This window comes from Stigmatopora nigra, chromosome 2, assembly GCF_051989575.1.
Source record: "Stigmatopora nigra isolate UIUO_SnigA chromosome 2, RoL_Snig_1.1, whole genome shotgun sequence".
Classification (NCBI taxonomy): Eukaryota; Metazoa; Chordata; class Actinopteri; order Syngnathiformes; family Syngnathidae; genus Stigmatopora; species Stigmatopora nigra.
Window position 1 is genome coordinate 5,252,486 of NC_135509.1, and position 20,141 is coordinate 5,272,626.

The 20,141-nt window shown below is 39.0% G+C and overlaps 2 protein-coding genes across 15 annotated transcripts; one reads left to right on the forward strand and one right to left on the reverse strand.

Annotated features, from left to right (window-relative positions):
- Positions 1-99: 99 nt before the first annotated feature.
- LOC144193404 (heat shock 70 kDa protein 1) lies at positions 100-2,590 on the forward strand. The gene is made up of 2 exons (XM_077712282.1): positions 100-164; positions 477-2,590. Exon 2 carries the CDS (start codon positions 506-508, stop codon positions 2,384-2,386), a length of 1,881 nt encoding a protein of 626 aa, XP_077568408.1. The 5' UTR covers positions 100-164; positions 477-505; the 3' UTR covers positions 2,387-2,590.
- A 521-nt stretch (positions 2,591-3,111) lies between these two features.
- Positions 3,112-19,844, reverse strand: dtnba (dystrobrevin, beta a). Of its 14 annotated transcripts, none has more exons than XM_077709044.1 (22): positions 19,592-19,844; positions 15,340-15,391; positions 12,806-12,897; positions 12,652-12,732; positions 12,347-12,560; positions 12,186-12,271; positions 11,443-11,597; positions 11,261-11,360; positions 10,844-11,010; positions 10,230-10,354; positions 9,380-9,454; positions 8,894-8,971; positions 8,285-8,372; positions 8,126-8,205; positions 7,773-7,886; positions 7,113-7,209; positions 6,819-6,839; positions 6,516-6,663; positions 5,676-5,765; positions 5,355-5,402; positions 4,896-4,929; positions 3,112-4,555 (listed from the first exon to the last, which is right to left on the reverse strand). In XM_077709044.1, the coding sequence occupies exons 3-21, from the start codon at positions 12,894-12,896 to the stop codon at positions 4,922-4,924; spliced, it is 1,866 nt and encodes a 621-aa protein (XP_077565170.1). In that variant the 5' UTR covers position 12,897; positions 15,340-15,391; positions 19,592-19,844; the 3' UTR covers positions 3,112-4,555; positions 4,896-4,921. The 14 variants fall into 14 exon arrangements, with proteins under 14 accessions (XP_077565170.1, XP_077601387.1, XP_077565154.1 ...); XM_077745261.1 differs by having other exon boundaries at positions 8,285-8,375; XM_077709028.1 differs by having other exon boundaries at positions 8,894-8,974.
- Between the last annotated feature and the right edge of the window lie 297 nt (positions 19,845-20,141).

Below are 20,141 nucleotides of genomic sequence, written 5' to 3' on the forward strand. Positions count from 1 at the left end.
TTGTTTTTGTTACTGTGAAAGCAACAACGAAACGTCTAGACTTGTCCAGTGACATCTACGCGAGTATAAAAGCAGTTTCAGAACCCTTCAGACACAAGTTTCAGGACCCTTCAGACACAAGAACTGAGAGCCATATCCAGCAACTTCGCGGACAACTTGCAGATGTGAGTTGATACTTTCTTTCTAATAAATATTATATCCTAGAAACCTTAAAACCTGTTCAGTTGAACTTTTTGCCTTGAATTTATGACTTATGTTTCTAGAATTTTCTGCTTAATATCTTATTATGATGTTTTGCTTGTCATTATTTAGTAATTATTTTGTATAGATGTCTTTATTTTGAATTTTCCACATTTAAAATACTATTAAGGAATAAGTATAACTGTCATTTGGAAAAGGGAAAAATATCAAAATTAACATTTGACTGAATAGTGATGTATGGATGATTGATGTATATTGTATTTTTCCCCTAACAGACGAGCATCTTGACAGTCAAACTTACAAAATGGTCTCAGCAAAAGGCATCGCAATTGGCATCGACCTGGGAACCACATACTCCTGCGTGGGTGTTTTCCAGCATGGAAAAGTGGAGATCATCGCCAACGACCAGGGCAACAGGACCACCCCCAGCTATGTGGCCTTCACCGACACCGAGAGGCTCATCGGGGACGCCGCCAAGAACCAGGTGGCATTGAACCCCAGCAATACAGTTTTTGACGCCAAGAGACTGATCGGAAGGAGGTTCGACGATCCGGTGGTGCAAGCGGATAGCAAGCACTGGCCTTTCAAGGTGGTCTCTGATGGAGGCAAACCCAAAATCCAGGTGCAGTACAAAGGGGAGGAAAAGGCTTTCAATCCAGAGGAGATCTCTTCGATGGTACTGGTTAAAATGAAGGAGACGGCCGAAGCTTACCTAGGTCAGCAGGTGTCCAGCGCCGTGGTCACCGTTCCCGCTTACTTCAACGATTCCCAACGGCAGGCCACCAAAGACGCTGGAGTCATTGCCGGACTGAACATTTTGAGGATCATCAACGAGCCGACCGCGGCCGCCATCGCCTACGGTCTTGACAAAAGCCATTCGGGAGAACGCAATGTCCTCATTTTTGACTTGGGTGGCGGCACATTTGATGTGTCCATCCTTGCCATCGACGGTGGCATTTTCGAGGTCAAAGCCACGGCTGGAGACACTCATCTGGGCGGAGAAGACTTTGACAACCGCATGGTGGAGCACTTTGTGGCTGAATTCAAGAGGAAGCATAAGAAGGACATTAGTCAAAACAAAAGGGCTTTGAGGAGGCTACGCACAGCCTGTGAGAGGGCCAAGAGAACGTTGTCCTCCAGCTCCCAAGCCAACATCGAGATCGACTCCCTCTTTGAGGGCATCGACTTTTACACCTCCATTACCAGAGCTCGCTTTGAGGAGCTTTGCTCAGACCTATTCAGGGGAACGCTGGAACCAGTGGAGAAAGCTCTGAAAGATGCCAAGATGGACAAGGGCAAGATCCACGACGTTGTCTTGGTCGGTGGCTCCACGCGAATCCCCAAAATCCAGAAACTCCTGCAAGATTTCTTCAATGGCAGGGAGCTGAACAAAAGCATCAACCCAGATGAAGCAGTGGCTTATGGAGCCGCTGTCCAGGCCGCCATCTTGACCGGAGACACCTCAAGCAACGTACAAGACCTGCTTCTTCTAGATGTGGCGCCTCTGTCGCTGGGCATCGAGACCGCCGGAGGAGTTATGACACCGCTCATCAAACGCAACACCACCATCCCCACTAAGCAGACCCAGATTTTCACCACCTATTCTGATAATCAGCCCGGTGTCCTCATCCAGGTCTTAGAAGGTGAGAGAGCCATGACTAAGGACAACAATCTACTGGGAAGGTTTGAGCTGAGTGGAATCCCACCAGCGCCACGTGGCGTGCCTCAAATCGAGGTTACCTTTGACGTGGACGCCAACGGCATCCTCAACGTTTCGGCGGTGGACAAAAGCACCGGCAAGGAGAACAAGATCACCATCACCAACGACAAAGGCCGTCTGAGCAAAGAGGAAATAGAGAAGATGGTGGACGACGCCCAAAAGTACAAAGGTGAGGACGACGTCCAGCGGGACAAGATCGCCGCCAAGAACGCCCTGGAGTCGTACGCCTTTGGCCTAAAGAGCAGCGTGCAGGATGAGAAGGTGGCGGCCAAGTTGAGCGAGGACGACAAGAAGACGCTGATGGACAAGTGTGAACAGACCCTCAACTGGCTGGAGAATAACCAGCTGGCTGACAAAGAGGAGTACCAGGATCGGCAAAAGGAGTTGGAGAGAGTGTGTCAGCCAATTATTAGCAAGTTGTACCAAGGGGCGGAGCCTGCTAGTGACTGTAGTAGTCTGGACTAGGCCGGTGGACAGCGACTCACTATTGAAGAGGACATTTGTTGCATCGTAGAGTCTTAAGACAATATAAAATGTAAATTAAACAAAGCATGTACCCATTTTGTCATATAGTTAATTATGTAATATATTCTGGTTAAGTCTGAATGACTGTTTACATACAACAGTAGTTATGATGCCCCAAAAATAAAATAAAAAAATAAAACTGAATTAGTTGTCCTGTAATGTTTGAGTTCTCATTTATCATGTCATTTCAGATATTAATCAGCATTTAGTAATAAACAAAGTACCTAAATACAATACATTTTTATCATATACTTTGTGGTTTGTTTACACCCAGAAAGGGAATGCTAAACTCAGGTTGACCTATGGGACGTTAAACACTCATTAGGCAGTGCATCCAAGGTCAAACCTTGACTGACTTCAAAGGTCGTGATAGGTTATTTATAGTCTGTTGTCAAAGGTTGCAGACGATAACAATGACATGCATTCAGTTTATAGCTTAAGGGTCTTACCCCTTTGTCTTTGTCAATTGCAGTCATGACCTCCGGGAGCTCTGGGAAAAGAGAGAAAAGCTTGTCTATGACAATGAGGGCATTAAATCTAGAATAGTTGAAAGTGGAACAAAAAATAGGCCTCCAAACTCACCTCATATGAACCAGACATTACCTATGTTGTCGGTGTTAATTAAATAAACTGCTGTATGCTCTTGTCATACAACTGATCCAGCATAGTGATAAATAAAATTTATTGCAGATCAAACATCACTCGCACATCTTCAACGCTGACACTGCTTACAGTTTCAAGTAAAAATGTATCTACTTTGTCAACGTTTCACCTTTTAATAGGAACCATTTGCTTATGTCATAGGACACACATGTTAAAGAGATCATTAAAAGTAGCACATCCAAACAGGACTATCATACATGTTTATACAATAACTTTGGCTACAATGACATGAGCAAATGGCTGCTGTGAAGACGGTTCCTATACATCATTGGCATGCATAGCGAAAAAATGGCAACAATAGCTGGGGTCTATCAGTCAAGTTATATTAAAGATTTACAAGACTTCTGCATCAAATGGCATTAAAAGCTTGGTTCTTTGGTTCGGGGTTTTTACAGTCGCAGTCAAGCACTCGAGCTGCTGTTGTTGCGGTAGCTTAAAATCCACAGTGAACTGAATCAGTCCCACAAATCCACCACATCATTCATTCAGAAAGCTTAAAATAAAAAAAGGCAGTAAGCAACAAAGCGTAAGGAGTCATATTGGACTGCAGAGTGAAATTATATTAATCAGAACAAATCTTTTAGGTTAACACTGAATGAGTGTAAACAGTCCAATAGAGACAAGGACATGGTCTCTGTTTTCCAATAATGGATTCATAAAGATTACATTTCATCTATTTGAGGGCTCTTCATAAAACATGCATTAATTGCATATCATCGGGGTTTGTGTCTCCTCTCACTTTGCTGTTGCATAAAATATTTGAGTATCTAGTTAAACCTTGCACACAAACACACACACACACAGTTCAGTACCAGGACAGACAGCTTGAGCTGCTACATATACAAGCACCTGTGTAGTTATTCACATGGTCTAAACACAGCAGCATTCAAGATTGTTCGTCTCAGCAGGACCAGACCAGTCGTATACATATTGACCCTTTGGAGAAATGAAGAACTGCCTTAAACAAATGCAAGCAAAAATAAATAAATACCAAGCACACAGTGCTGAAATGTACTCTTCTTATCTTTTGAACAATTGACCTTCTTTCAACTTCCTACATCTCCATCCTGATTATTAAAGCTCTCTAACGCATCTTAGCCTCACCAAACGTCCTTTCTCACATACTTGTTCCTCCTCGTTTGCCATAAGCGACAAATAAAAACAAATTACCTGCTAAAGCACGCACACACACACGCTCAGGTACTAATCAGTAGGCTTCAGGTTCTTTTGTTTAGCTGTGCTCGATTACGATAATACAAACGCAAAAAAATCACAGTGACAAGACAAACACTTAAGTCAGAGCTATAAATCAATTGGTGGACTTCAGTTTGCATCCAAAATTGTGAGCTCTTGATTAGCACTTGTCTTCCAATGACCAGTGGCTAATGAGAAAGATTTGGGTCCAGTTTTAGCTTCTTCTTTGGCTCGGATGAAACACCACGCTGCCTAAGGAGAGTGTTGAGAGAGTTTTGTTACTTTTGAATACGCCCGACTATTGTTGACAATATTTGGTTTTCATTAGCGGAACCTCAAGATTCCACTGTTAAAAAATCTATAGAGAGATACAAGTTAACAAATAATATATGTAAATTATCAAGAGTATATGAGGATGCTATTAAAATGTGTAATTTAATATATTTAATAAAATACCAAATTGTACTTCAATTAAAAACCAAATCCATCAAATGTACTACAAAAGTCTTCTATCATAGTTTCTAAAAACTAGCTTTGTTTGCCTTCAAATGTATTAAAAAAATGTTAAGTTGAATGAGAGAGCCATACTTACTGTCCCAATTTATCCTGCGATGAAATTTAACCTGCTGGATACAAACAAATATCTCGTGAGAAATTAGCAGACATGGATAGAATTTGAGAATGAAAAATTTTGCGACTACAAAAGGCTGCAAAAGAAGTAAAAGTAGATGCAGATGAATGCTCTGTCTTTGCAGGCTGCCTCCTCAAAGATAATCGGCTAATGAGAGGAAAGCATGTTATAAATAAATATAATAAAGCACAAGGCCAAGTCATGAACGATGTTTTGTGTGGAGTTTTATCCTTGAACGTAGTTGCACATGCTTACAGAGGGGCAGATGGAAATACAACTTTAGTACAAGATGAGTCATGAAGTCAAAACTATTTGCTGTTAGTAGTAAATGAAAAGTGGCAAAAGCTCTAATTATTTGAACTAATGTCAGTATGAGAGGAATAAAAAAAAAAGTAATTTTTAAGAAGTATACAATGTTACCTCTGTCCTTCCCATTCAGCAATCTCTCCTCTTCCTCCCGACCTTCATCTGCTCAGAAAAGGGTCAGATTTCAGCACCTCAGTGGCTTTTGCATGAACGTTTTGTTTTCATCACAAGATTTATTGTTGAACCAGAGACAACTGATTTGTGATCCTTCAAAATAATTGTAAATTACGTCTATCCGCTCCCTAATAGTATGTCAATCACGGATTTCCTCTCTATGCTGTGCCCATTATTTATCATTCAAAGTAATGTGTTGCTGTTGCTACAGATGGAACCAGCACACAAAGGAAAAACAATTACTATATTAAGTGTGTGTACCAGAATGAAGCTCTTTGACCAATGAGGACACAGTGTTGGTAATGGAATCAGCTGCTACGAGAAGGTCATTCCTCAAGTTTCTTCGTGAGCCTGAAGACATATAAAATATGAAAATATTAGTAAATAATAATAATACCTGTAAAATATGTATTTCTTGCTATTTGGTATCTTGCAATGGCATCTGCATGGGAATGATCAATGGAAAAAAATATTTAATGGTTTGTATGGTATATTCATCTAAATATTATGCAGCTTTTGAAGTCTTATCAAAACATGGAATAGTGTGCTTGGCTCTTTAGCTTTAAAAAAAAAAAACTTTCACATAGTGCTGAGGATGTACTAGCAAGTTTATAGAGAAAAGCATGGGTGAAAAAAAACAAATCTACCAATTCTAATTCTGAAAGTGCTGCTCAATTACATGTTTCATTTCATCTAAATTTAATGTAGATTATTACAATCATTGTTAGTGTGAGATCTCCCAAAGAAATTGGATCAAATAAAAATGGATATGGCCCACAAACTTTCATTACAGATGGGCATGTTATGCATAATACCGAAAGAGTCATTAAAATGTCATAAAGAGAAAGCATTCAATCCTTTTATTCATTCATTTTAAACACTACTTCTCCTTGTAAGGGTGCTGCAGCCTATTTGAGCTGACTTCAGGCAAAAGATGTGCTACATCCTAGACTGGTTGCCAGTCAACCGCCACCCGATACTGCTATTTTTGGAGTTTCGGATTTGGTCACAAGATCAGACCAGTTTGCCATCAATATAGTTCTATCGCCTGCCTTAATCATTCCAACTGTGATGGCTGGTAACCACTGTTAAAAATCGTACCTTGTGCAAAAGCCTCTTGTACATCTCCGCCCACACCGGCAAGGGAGTCTTGGGGTGAATACATCTGTGGAGAAGCTGTACCGGCTGAGCGGGCAGGCGAAGGGCTCGGTCGGGAAGGATAGGCAAGAGATGAACCAGCAGCCTGTGCCTGAAATAAAAAAAGAAACAAATTCTTAATTGGATTTTTTAAAAATGAATAAATACCACAGTTGTTTCAAAACACTTACTATATAGAGTTGTTTTTCTATTTCGTTTTTCTAAAAAAAATGACTGTCTATCCAAAAAAAAATGGGTTAAACTTACTGCCTGTCGTTGTTCCTCATCCTACAGGGTCAGAGCATGGGCAGGTGGAAACAAGTGGAGAAAAGATAGAAAATAGGAAGTCAGACACAGACAGTGAGAACAAGGAAGACTCTTAAAAGGGAAATCCAGTTTAGGTAAAGTGAGGTCAGTTATAGCGGTAACTGATAGTAGAGATAGCAGAGCGGTTTAGGAAACACGGGGGTCTTTTGTGTGTGTGTGTGTGTGTGTTGCGCAAGCTTGGGAAAAAAAATGTCACACTGAACGAAGGTCATCGTTGAAATCAGTTTGTGCAACCTTGAGCAGTTTCATCAGTCCTTCAAGCTGGACCATCAGTTCCCTCCTGCTTTCTTGTAGAGATGACATCCTCTGTTCCAGCTCATCTTTCCTCTGCCTGCCACACAAGATAGTACGTCTATTTAAACAATTGGGTAACTCAAAAAGTGGATTCCTCAAATTACTTTTTAAGGATATTTGAATGTGTAATTTGAAGTGACTGGTGATTTGAACTTAAGATAGTAATTGCAATATTTCCAAAAAATTGCATTACATTGTAATGCAATTTTTTGGAAATAAAACGATGTTGTTGTAATAATTACAACAACATCGTTTTATAGAAAAAAAACTTCCCTTCTGTTAGGTTTGTTGTTGTGGTTACTGAAAAGCATAAACATGTTGGATGATTATTATTATTTTTTTTTTTTTGCGCTGACTTTTCTAAACATCCATCTGTTATTGCCATCTGCTAGGAAGCCTCCCACTCTGTGCTGCAATGTCTCACTGAACATTTCTGGCTGAGTCACACACTGGCAAACAATATTGATAATGCATTGTCAGAATGGTTAGGCTTCAAGGGTAAAAATACAAACATATAAGAATCCTTGTGTGTGTGTGTGTGAGTGTGTATATATATATATATATATATATACATAACATATGGTCCAGCAATTTGTTCACCTGAGCAGGCGAAGCTCAGCCAGAAGAGTCGGGTTGGTGGTACCCTTGTCCGGACCGGGCTGACATACGGCATCGTGCTCCGAACGGAGACGCCTGATCTCTGCCAAAATCTCTCTGGGTAATGAAACAGCACAACAGTCAGGGTCAGGTAAGCTCAATGTGATGTAAGGTGGGCAGGGAGAGGACAATTTGCAGTCCAGGAAAATAAGCAATATGTAAAAAAATAGGGAAAGTCAGTGTTATGGAGTAAATCTAGTTTACCCCCAAAAAATGTTTAAAACATTCTAAACAAAAACAAATAAACTTAGACAGTGTATTTAAATGTAATGACTGGTTCCCTGTCCACTTTCTACCTGTTTTTGGATTCCAGCTGAGCAATGAGCTCCCTCTTCTGTTTGTTTACATCAAAGTTGATGCTTCGAGTGGGTATCACCTAAACACACATGAGGTGACCACATATTGTTTTACAGTGTTTGCAGAATTTTCTGTTCAATAATTAAATATGATCTTACCCCTGAGCTTTCGGTTTCTGCCAGTCGAGACGTGTAGCGGGCGATAAGTTTGTGTTCGTCATCTTGCCTGCCAGGGCTTCTTTGTACGCTGCTGAGAGAGAACTGAAACTGAATATTCTATTCCTAAATACATAGAAATTTGTTAGTGGATGTTATTCATCAAACAATCTTAACACCAACATGCTTTAAAAATCTAGACAAGTTCCATTAGTGCATATTAATGAGCTTATTTGTACTTTTTTAATAAACACAAATAGAGTGATGAAATTTACTGCTGCCAATTTGCTTTTATTTCAGAATCATAAATGTCAAATAACATTTGAGGGTGGGGGAAATCCAATTTGAAAAGAAATATTGTTTTCTATTCCTATTTTGGGTAACAGATGACTTAAACAACATGACATACCAACTTTGTCCAAAAAGGCTTTTTGTTGCAGCAGTTTGAAGCAATACAACACTGCTATAATTGTCCTGCTTCAAACTGTAACAAAATTGCATCCAAATTGAATTATTGTCTTTTTGGTTTGGACATTATCATTGGTTCTTGGCGATATTTTTAGCTTTTGTAATTGTGAATTAGTCCTAAAGTACTGTCCTGCAGCCTCTCACCACGGGCTGCTCTGGAGGCGATTCACATAAGCGGCGATCAAAGCGTGTTCCTCATTCATGCGACGAGCTGCTGCCAAACTGCTGACAGAAGTCATACACAGCAAAGTAAGTGCAAAGGGTCTTGGGAACCTCAATTTGCTACTTTGGAATTTTTTTGGGGAAAAGGCCCTTTTCTGTTGTGACTCTGCCCAGGGCATAAATAAACCACACTCCAAAATGTAGCACAAAATCTACTAGTATGATGTTATTTTCACTTCAGGTTGATGTGATGCATATGTCACAATAGCAATGCATGCTTTATTTTTTTTCAAGTGAGTATGGATGACGTCAAAATGTGAGATCTTAAATAAGGTGATGACAGGTGCTTAGCAAATCACCCAAACAAAGCCCATTTATTGTGTTGTATTCCTTGTGTTAAAAGATAAAATAACATTGAGAATCATGCACTGACTGCAAACACCAAACTAGTATTTTGTCAAACTTTACCTCTTAGTAGATGGTATTGGTGTTGAAGAAGACAGCAGCATGGCCGGACTTGGGTTTCCAACTGGTTGAGAAGGGCTGCATGTACGTTTAACAAACACAACAAAGACTTATGTCAACTATGTGTAGCACACGGACATAAGTTTATATCATGGGCTCATTAAATATAAAGGCATAACTACTCATAATCACACATTTGAAGCCCACATTCTGATACACATTCACGTGCCTTAGTCACGCATTGATGAATCCTTCTGGTTAGAGTAAACACAGACAGAGCAAAGATCACAGAAAGCCGGAAAAAGAAAAGCAACTCAAGTAAAAATCTGCAAATACGAACACTAAGAAGGAAAATGACCTGGTACTGTCATACTATCTTGCATACTCACAGATAGCTTCGATTGCTTTTTGCTGGCCCAAATAAAAGCTCACTCCTGGGAGGCATGCAATGAACCCATCTGCTGATGTTTGGGAAATCAAACACTGAATACAACCACGGGGGTGGAGCTACTAAAAGGGTTGGTTGGATTTGTTTTGTCCTGAAAGCTCCATGGATGAAAATCTAACTTTATACTGGAAGGTATTGACAGCTGAAAGCCAGATTGAAGGCAATGTTTTTTGTGTGTTTCCATATTGGGTACACAGTACAAATGCAAAAGAAGCGCTATGAGTATTACTTCAAGACAGATTATGTGGCAGAAGTGAATGTGTATTATTATGTGGAATTTACTGGTGATATGTGGATGTGCCCCATACAAATTTCGACCGATGATTAGTAGCATGAAAAGCGTTTACAGCGTGTATCTTTGACAGCAGCACTTTCAAAAATGACAAAAATGCTTTTGAATCTTACACTATGTTAGCGAGATTTAGGGTCCTCTCAGGTTCCTCTGGGTAAACTGGGTGTGGAGGTTCCCGGGATGATACACAACCCAGAGTTTTTCCCAGGGCTCGGCCCAGCTTGGTCACAGGTGACTTCTAGATGAAGACAAATCAAATGTATGAAGAAAAACTACCACACCAGTGTTTTTAATTATTTAAAGTTCCATGTTTTTTTTTCTAGTTTTTAGACCACACCAAATTTTAAGATGCATTTTATCACACAATAACTACAATGTGTATCTATGTAATAGATAAGTTGCCATAAAGTATAAAGGGATATTAGAAATGCAAAGAAAATAAAATTCTTCAGTGAAACTGAAAATCCTGGGCAAAAACAAAGCTGAAACCAACTATAATAAATATTTAAAACATTTTTTTCACATTTAGGTTTTTTTGAAAGTATTAATTGTTTTATTATTAGTTTTTAATGTTGTTTTTTGGTGGCCTTTCTTCCTGCAATTTGTTTACCTTTGCAGCTGCCTTTTAAGAAACCGAAAAGTTCTAATGATTTAAAACAATAACCTAAACAACAGCATGTTATTTGTTTCATCCGTCATGTAAACTTATTTAAATACTCCATCTCACCCAGGATGAGTGCTCCTTCATCTGGTGTTGGTTGCTATGAGAGCCATTTGCATTGCCACGCCAAAAGCAATTCTGGCAGAGCTGGTATCCTCGGCAACGGAGACAGCGATAGCGGAAGCCTGTTATACCGTTGCTATGACAGTAAGAACATGAGACGGGATGGTACACTGAAAAAAAAGAAACAAAAAAGAAAAGTTGTACAAGGAACAAGAATAATATTGCAAAAACACCTTAAAACAACTTGGTTTACATGAATAAAATTGCAATGGCCCGTTGCCTGCGACCCTTGAGGATATGCGGTTCAGAAATGAATAATATTGCAAGGTAAATAAACATCAGCCCCTAAGAAAGGCATTAAAAGAACAATACATCAATTGTTTGAATACAAGATAGATTAGCATGTAAAAATGTTAATACCATTTTCTACATTGGCGAGGCGATGCATGAGGGGAAGCCAGACGAGACATGGGGGAGGGTCAGATACAATGTCCAGGAACATGTTGAGCATCACCCGCTTCTACAAAAAAATAATAATAACAACACTGTTTAATCTGCAATGAAAAATAAACTGATATTAATCAGATGTGACTATACGTTACCTGTTGTGGGAAGCACGAACGGGCCATGTTGTTTGTGTAGCCAAACGATGGGCGTTCGTGGACAGCTGATGGCAGCTTGAGAGCCTCAATCAGGAAATTGTCAAATTTGGACAGGACCATCACACCGCTGGAGTCTGAGACCTGAGAAAACACATCTACACACCAACAGATGAAATGACGTCAGAAAACAACAGCAGTGACAAACATTTCCCACAAGGTGGCAATTTTGTATAAAATGTACACTGGATTTCATCACATTGGACCTCATTTAAAAAGTAAAGTTAAAGCTCTGTTTGCTCCTGGGCCATAATTATAAAGAAATACTAGGCCACGAGACTTTTTGTACCAAGATCAGTTCCGAGATATCCTGCTGGGCCCCCAATTTTATTACTGCAGGGAATTAGTTCTCTAGATCAATGTCAAGAGTTGAGTATGTCACAAATTAAACAGTGCATTTTCTCCCACTGAAAGTACACTGCAATTGTGAGTAACAGTGTATAAAATAGGCCAAGGGTTCGTTGATCGCGTCCGCAATGAATGATGACCGAAGTGATTTTAAAGGTTATACATCATTGAAAGTAACTCAACATAATTCGAATCTAATGGTGACAGAAAAGTCAGCACCACTTCTTTCCTGAAATGCCCAGGTTCTACGTGATTCTTTTTCAAAGAGACAATATGGCCTAAGGGATACCTGACCACTTTAATCTCGCTTTAGTCAGGACAGCGTGTGTGATACTTACAGCGTAGTTTGTCAACTAGTTTTCCTCCACACAGTACAGCCAGCATGGCCTTTATTGAGAACACTGTCAGTCGGCTCTTTGGTTCACTGAAACACAACATATTTTTATAAGCTGTTAATTTTTGGATGAAACAACAAGACAAAATGATTTTCGCCATTTACCTCTCGATTGCAGTCAAGATGAAGTCAACAAACAGGACAGTACTCTCCCTTGGCTTAATTGGATGAGTAGTGGGTAGGCGTTTACTAAGCTGGTTGAACAGGGACGCTACCAGGTTCTCCAGCCTGGTTACAGATATGCCAGCATTGAAGTCTACAGCATTCAGGCCGGCGTCCCGCACTGCTTCGATCACGTTGTATATATCGATGAGATGCACTGTAAGGAAAATAAATGAAGGCCAAAAAAAGACTTGTTATATACATCGGTGACAATTATGTCAAATTCTAAGACTTTTTCTAAGACTTACAGTTACATCTCTTCTGTATGAATCGCAGTTTACAGGCTGTTCGATAAGTAGAAAGGCAGATGCTATCAAGGTTCTGGTCCGCTGTACACAAAATTTCGAAGGAACTACCCTTTAGTTACCTATTGATGGGGTCGAATAAGACCAATTGACTCACCAAGTTCCACCATGATTTGTCTTCTGGCTGCTCCTGTAGTCAGTGGATCCACCCTCCTTCTGTCTGTCAGTCCCCGCTCTGCCATCACCATCCTGCTTGAAACACACACAAAAACATGACCATTGGCACCCAATCAAAAACACAATCTGTGGAAGATTTAAAAAAAAATAGACACTTTCTCAACTCTACTCATGATTGCATTTGAACTCTTTTAAACAATCTTTTTAACACCAAAGACACGTTTCATGCAAAGTTGTATTTTGACAGAGCTTTGAAGCAGCAATACTTAAATGATAGTGAGTACCACATGCTGAACTGCATTCAAAGTGTGCCAACTTTATTGACAGCTGCCACAAAATTCATGGAAAAACTCCACCAAAGCATTGTGTGTGAAAAGTGCTGCTAAACCTAGTTTGAGATTCATTTGAAGTTGACTCTTGAGGTTTCATTGTTGTTACTGGCAGCTAACCTTGAATTAGGAGTGGGTTATATTGCCTTAAAATGAGTATTAATATATTTCAAGAAAGTTCGCGGTCATGGTATTTCTGATGATGGGGGAATAAGAATGCTGAAAAATAGATTTGTACTTTCTAATCTGGATGAACAGCATTTTTATTTACAATAGCTCAAATCTAGTGCAAAGGACTGACACGGTTTGATTTGGAAAATTGACCAAGTAGTGTGAATTTGGTGTTCGGTACATCAATAAAAGTAATATAGATTGTTGCCTTAAGATGTTGTTTTAAAGCATGCACAGCTTCTGACAGTGTTGCAAAAAGAAGGAAGAAGCAAGTGTTCAACTCATTATCAGAGTTAGTGATTGAATTTTAAATGAGCATTTACAGGAAAACCAAACGGAAGGAAGGAAATGTGGAAGTCAACAGTAGAAATGTGGAAAAAAGGATGCCACATCCCATGAACCTGAAATACTCAGGCGTATTGGCATTCCTTGTGTAAATATGGTGACAAGCAAAGCCACACCCCACCATTTACCCGCGAGCCCCTGTACACATTCCAGAGAGGATTTGAGCACATCCCAGGAGACCTCATGCTTCAGTCAGACAAAAAAACTATTCCTCCTTTCAGTCATTCACAAACACACATACATATTCAATCTGTACTTCATAATTTTAGTTGGTCAGGTAATGAATTCAGTGCCAAAAAAAGGAACCTCTTCTACCTGTATGTTGTAGAGTTGAGCAATTTGTTCCAAATAAATAAATATCTAAAAATATTCTACAAAGTGCAAGATTTGTTTGTAATGTTTAATGCAGTTGAAGTTATATAAACCTCATTGTGGAGTCACTGCACCATCTGTGAGGTATTATCTCTCACTGAGAAATGATGACTAGCTCGCCAACCATGGTAAGTCAACTATTATTATCAACGACGTTTTAGCTGCAGTTAGAGTGCAAGTACGATCTAACATTAGTGTCTGTCACGCCAACATTTGGGCTCTTTGTAGCATGAAATCTGCTTCTCATTCAAAATTTGGAAGCTTAAAACAATTTTTGATATATTGCCCTTCTCGCCATTAATTCCTTTGTAGATCAAGCAGGAATAGATTAGTTGCTACTTTCAAAAGTCAAATCTATCTTAAATACATGTTTACACTCACATGACTTCAAAATAAAAAAACTAATGTTCCATTTATGACAGCTGCTATGAATTTGTTGTCTCCATGGGATTTTCATCTCTTCAGAAGAGTTTTCCTGTATCATGAGTTTATAAAATGTGGTGCATGTTTCTCAATCACTATTCAGTCCAAAATGATTTTGCAGACTAGACTCCTCAAAGTACGCCTCAGAAATTCTATGCTCAATAAAACATCTAATGGTGATGCCACTACATTAAATAAATACATTTCTGGTTCATGAGCAGTAAAAACAAGTTGTAGATAAGGTTGGAGTAGATGTAAAGCGAGTCCCGTGTGTTCTGAGAAGAACATCTAAAATGCAATAGGACTGATTTCTATAGAAATGACATATAGATAATAAAAAATAAATAGAAATTGTGATTCAGAGTTGATGTGGGCTATGCTGAATGTGCAGTAGCTTTTTTTTGCCCCATAGTGTTTTATTATGGTCGACATTTACTGAGCTCTGAATGTGTGTACATGAAATAACTGGTGTTTGGTGAATACTTACCCAAACCAAAACCCTACAAAGAATGTGTAGTTGAATTCAGCATGGAAAACATTTTGGTGGTTTTAGAATATTACTATAGCCAACTTTAAAGCAAATAGAGATATACTCGTTTGACAGCCATGAATTCACATTCTACTGTCCATGATCGGCCAACAGTTGTTTTTCTGAACAGGAATGGAACAAAAAACTTCCATTAATATATTTTTTTTTCATTTGTAGTGTGGACTTCAAGCAAAAGAAGACAGAGTGTTGTTTACAGTGGCTGTGGTATGGTGTTACATTGTTTATCTGACTGTCACTTTCATGTCATCTTGATGTGAAAACACTTTTGGAATTGAAGGGAAACGTTGGAAATAGTGTGTGTGTGGAGTGGGTTTTTGATCATACCTCTCTGTGTCAGGGGGTCCTGCTGGTTAAGTGGCGCTTCAATAAAGGATGTCTATTAGAGAGACACAGAAAAGAAAGGTAATATTAAAAAAAAATGTTTTCTGCCACCGAAGACACCAACTTCACACACACACGCCCACAATTCCTTACTTTCTGCCCAAATTAATTCCTGTACCCAAACTAGTAAAAAACGGTCTCTAGTAGTTCATGAACTTAAGCATTTATTAATTCATCCTGATACTACAAAAAGCTCTAATTGCTGTCAGCAATTCCATAATAATGCAGAAGCAAAACATTTGCCCAAAATACATTCATCTTATATTTATATGTTAGCCCGAGGTGTTTAAGATATATGCTTTACACTGATGCAGCAAAAATAGTTTTGACAGTTGCAACAATGTATTTTTGAGTGAAATGAAACACAATGCCGGCTAGGATCTACACCAAGCCTTCCTCCCTATTGCTGTAGTCAGAAATGAACATAAAAGGCAGACAAATGCTGAAATAATTCCAACTATTGTAATTTTCAAATAATGCTCTTCTTGCACAAAACCCAATTTACTGAGACATTTAGTATAGGTATATTGTAGACATTATAGTATGGAGAGTAGCAACATCCAAATGTTAGTTCTTATTTTTTTGTTCAGTGTTATAGCCATATATCCTTTCATTAACGCAGCCCACCCAACCTGCACACCTGTGCAGGCACAATACAGTCCTCAAATTCTTTTCAAACAGATCACTTGTACATGCCTGACAGTCCCGCATATAACACCATTCTCACTTTACAAATACAGACACATACACACCTGTTTGCAGTGGTGCTCAACCAAAAACAGACAGACGAGCTACAGAACTGGCAGCCAAAAAGTTGTTCTCTACTGGTTGGAGATGACTCCCACAAGATAAAATGTCTCAAGACTCAAAAAGCGTTACGAATACGACGTTGATCAAGAAAGAGGCGTCAGGCAGGCGAAGGCTTACTAAAGAGGGGTAAGGGGGTGTTTACCACCCTCTGGACGCCACCCAGAGACACAGGCACAGGCATAGCATACCACATGACCACATCGCCATTCCCAGCTGTTCTGTATTCTCATGTCTACCCTGACAGGTCTCCAGCAATGTCTGTGCGGGTATGTGCTTGCCTTATGCATAGAACATTAGACGCAGACATTGCAAAAATATCCGTAATAAATACACTATTGCCTTTTATTGCCCCACACTGAAGAAAATGTGAGAAACTTGGGGGGCCCATCCACACTCAATTCAATGGATATTTTAAACTGTGTTCAGAGTTGTAATGTTAGGTTCGGTTAAAAGTACTACTAGTGTGATTGATGAAATTTGTATGTATGAATGTAGAATAAGAACGTTATTACCCAACCTTTCAAAAAAGTGGACACCTACCTTTCGGACAACATGGTAAAACAATGTCAGATCAGTTATTGTAATTTGTCTCAGGATGAATAAATTATAGTGTGTATGCTTAATTTATTTCAAGTACCCCTCACAAGGCAAGCAAAACAAAGTATGCAGCATTTTTTAGCCAATAGAACCCTTAGTGCGGTGGGTTAGGAGATCATAGGCGTAATCAGGTTTGCATTTGTTTTGGCCCATTCATAACTTGATTAAGTCAAGTCCTCTGTCTCTGTCCAACTATGTCTGTCTCCTGAACTTTGACCTCTATTCTGCTATCATAAGATTCAAGACTCGCCAGTGTGGTCGGTGGTGCATCACCGGGCAGGTAAAAACAGCAACACAATCTCCGGTTACACATTTGAAACAGCTAGTATGACATTTTATTTCGAGGATTGGTCGTGAATCATGGTGTACATGTGCTCCAATAGAATACTGACCTAGTATGTCATAGGACAGTCTCTAATAGTAAGTTATGTCTTCTATCGGAAAATAGTGGGAAAAGTATGAACAGATATTTTTTGGTGGAGGTTCTCAACATGGTTTCTTATTACAAGTCTGGTTACTTACAAACATTATCCCGCAAAAAGTTCTTGAAAGACTAATCACAAAAGGTGTTTAACAAGCCCAGAGACTAAAACATCAGACAGACTAGACAAAATTTCAAATAACACTGCTTAGCTAAATCTCCAGTTTTTAAAAGGTCTGTTAAATTTGTGCAGATCAATGAGCATAATCACTACTATAACAACCATTTTAACTGTCTTTCACAATCTTATTTTTTTTACGATGCACAATTAAAGTCATTTTCGGATTACAACTTAACCCCATATCTCTCAGAGTCAAGCCAAAAGCCATGCGTTTCCCATTTCGGTATACTGTGTAATTTACTCACATGGACTGTGTACAATGTTAACAATAGCAGAGCTTATATATATACTGTTCTAGTTCATATTTCAACTTGTCACATGTTTACCTAAAACAATTTTGCTTTCCCAGAGGAGCCACACTGTAGGAATGACAAAATGTGCCTTGAACCAGATCACATTTACCATTACTTCAAGATATACTTTCTTTACCCCAGACCAAATTTCACCCATCATATTTGAGCGTTTGATGGGTCTTATGAAAACAAAGAATGTAAAAAAATGAAGGGGCTAGGTTTTGGGCATTAGAAGCTCATAAAATGAGTATAAAAAGAAAATACTGAGGATGGTCAAGTAAATAAGGAGAGCAGAATGAGAAGCCACAAATACAGACTATGAGATACTTTTTACAAGCCGGAAGGAAGGAGAGTGCGAGAACATCAGATGTTAAAAGTGACAAGAGTGAAAGCGAACACCAAGAAACAGGAACTGAATGTGTGCCTTTTGCCCTGAAGAAACATAATGGGGAAAATGAGTTGATAACACCACTGATTCTACAAATCTCACTATGTTAATACCCAATTTGCAGTGTATATCACAGTGTAAATATACATTTTCAAAGAAAAATATTTTTGACTAACTTTATATTTCAAATCTTGCATTGTTGGACAATTACTAAATAAACAGTGTTTAGTTGTGTTCAACATTTCCCAATAGCACACACTGGCAAAATTAAAATTAACTTTCAGCCAATTAATTTTATTTCACAAAACACATACATTACCAAAACAAAAGCCTGTACTTAACCTGATGATGAACTGTTTACTGCAGTATTACTGTTTTATTTTGACAAATGTCTCTGGGGCATATGGCAACTATATAACAGACTCCAAAACGGTACAAATGACCCTGATAACACATTTTAGCATTCCTCCTGACCCCTAAAGGTCAAAGTGTCACAGCCATCTGTAAACAGAACTGTACCTACCTTAAAATGTTTTCTTTGACGTAAAGCAATGATTATCATCCATGTTTCATTTCACTCATTTAAAACACGTGCAAAAACATCTGCATTTGGTTGATCAGGAGCAGCATAAACAAAAAAATAAAGCCAGCCATTCGTGCCTGTAGCAGGAGGTCTGATGTCAGTGTCATCTGAGGACGATGCGGGAGAGATTAAGTGAATAATGATATACAGGGTGCGTTTCATTGTAAATGTTTAATTGTTAGATGCTCAGAAAAGTAAAGTTTTCGGCGGTTAGAGCATGGGGGTCCAATTCCGGCCCTCCAGGAGCCCAAGTCTGTTTTCTATGTATGTTTTTTTTTTAAATCACACTTATATTTGATGATAAACAACATTTTGAAAGTTTGTTTTACTCTTTAACTGTGAATCCAAGACTGTAAAATCCCCCAAACTTTGATTCCACTGATAAACACTATTAACCCTTAAAAATATTGCTTCTGAATCAGTAACTTTGTGCCCTTTTAAAAATTGGATCTTATTTTAAGAAGAGATAAACAAACAGCTGCATGAGCACGGAAGTTATTTGTTAAAACCTAAAAAGTGCATTTCAAAAAAGGAAAAGAGGAAAGAAAAAAAAATCAGGGGCCATTCAAACCAAACAGTAGTCCTGACGTTTAAGAGAAAAAGGAAAAGAAAAGTGGGCACGACTCTAGTGTAATATTACACACAAGGAAGGGAGTTACGCCGTGTGCACAACAACAAAAAACCTTCATTCATACACAAAACATTTAAAGTTGATCTGATCCACCAAACATTAAAATAAAGACTTGATTTTTATTTAGTAACTGTTGCAACTGTGACTTGAGCGGCCATGTTGACGAAAGTTGCCCACCCCAAATCAAGCACATCCACAACACCCAAATAAAAACGCTATGTATCCCAAATCCATAATAATTAAACGATTAAAATCCCCAAATAAACAAACTAAATGAGCTCTTCTACTCACCGACAGGTACACGCGTTGGACTACAGACACAAACATGTACCCCTGACTAAACTTCTATGCAGCTTTTCCTCTCGTTTCCACCATCCGCTTTCCCCCTCGTCTTCTCCTCTCGCATCGAATTACGTTTAAAACATGTGGTAACCGTCCAGCTTGATGTTTCCGTTGTGGAGAGCCATGTTTGATGAGGATCCGTGGCTGCTGCTGCCAACCAGCCAGCCCGTACCGGTGACCGCTGACTGTACTGAGGCATATTTTGAAAGAAGGTCACTCCTCTTTTCTGGGAGTTCCGCTCCCTCCCCTTATGATCGACTGTCTATCACACTTATTTTCATAGTCGAATAAGTTTTAGTTTGACTTTGGTACTGTTAAAACAGACGACATTTCATTGATTCGTTTTCTGAACTGCATATCCTCACAAGGCTTGCAGGGGGTGCTGGAGCCTACCCCAGCTGACTTCAGACTCACCCTGAATTAGTTATCAGTCAATCGCGTCAATTAAAATCTCCAAACTGAAAATATTCTTAGATGAAAATATGGAAAGTGAGTAGGT

Coding starts and splice junctions, on each gene's coding strand:
- dtnba (XM_077745252.1), bottom strand. CDS start 12,896: ATGGTGATGGCAGAGCGGGGACTGACAGACAGAAGGAGGGTGGATCCA. Junction 12,733..12,805: donor ACAAATCATGGTGGAACTTG/GTGAGTCAATTG, acceptor TTTTGTGTACAG/CGGACCAGAACCTTGATAGC. Junction 6,840..7,112: donor GACTGATGAAACTGCTCAAG/GTTGCACAAACT, acceptor CTGACCCTGTAG/GATGAGGAACAACGACAGGC.
- LOC144193404 (XM_077712282.1), top strand. CDS start 506: ATGGTCTCAGCAAAAGGCATCGCAATTGGCATCGACCTGGGAACCACA.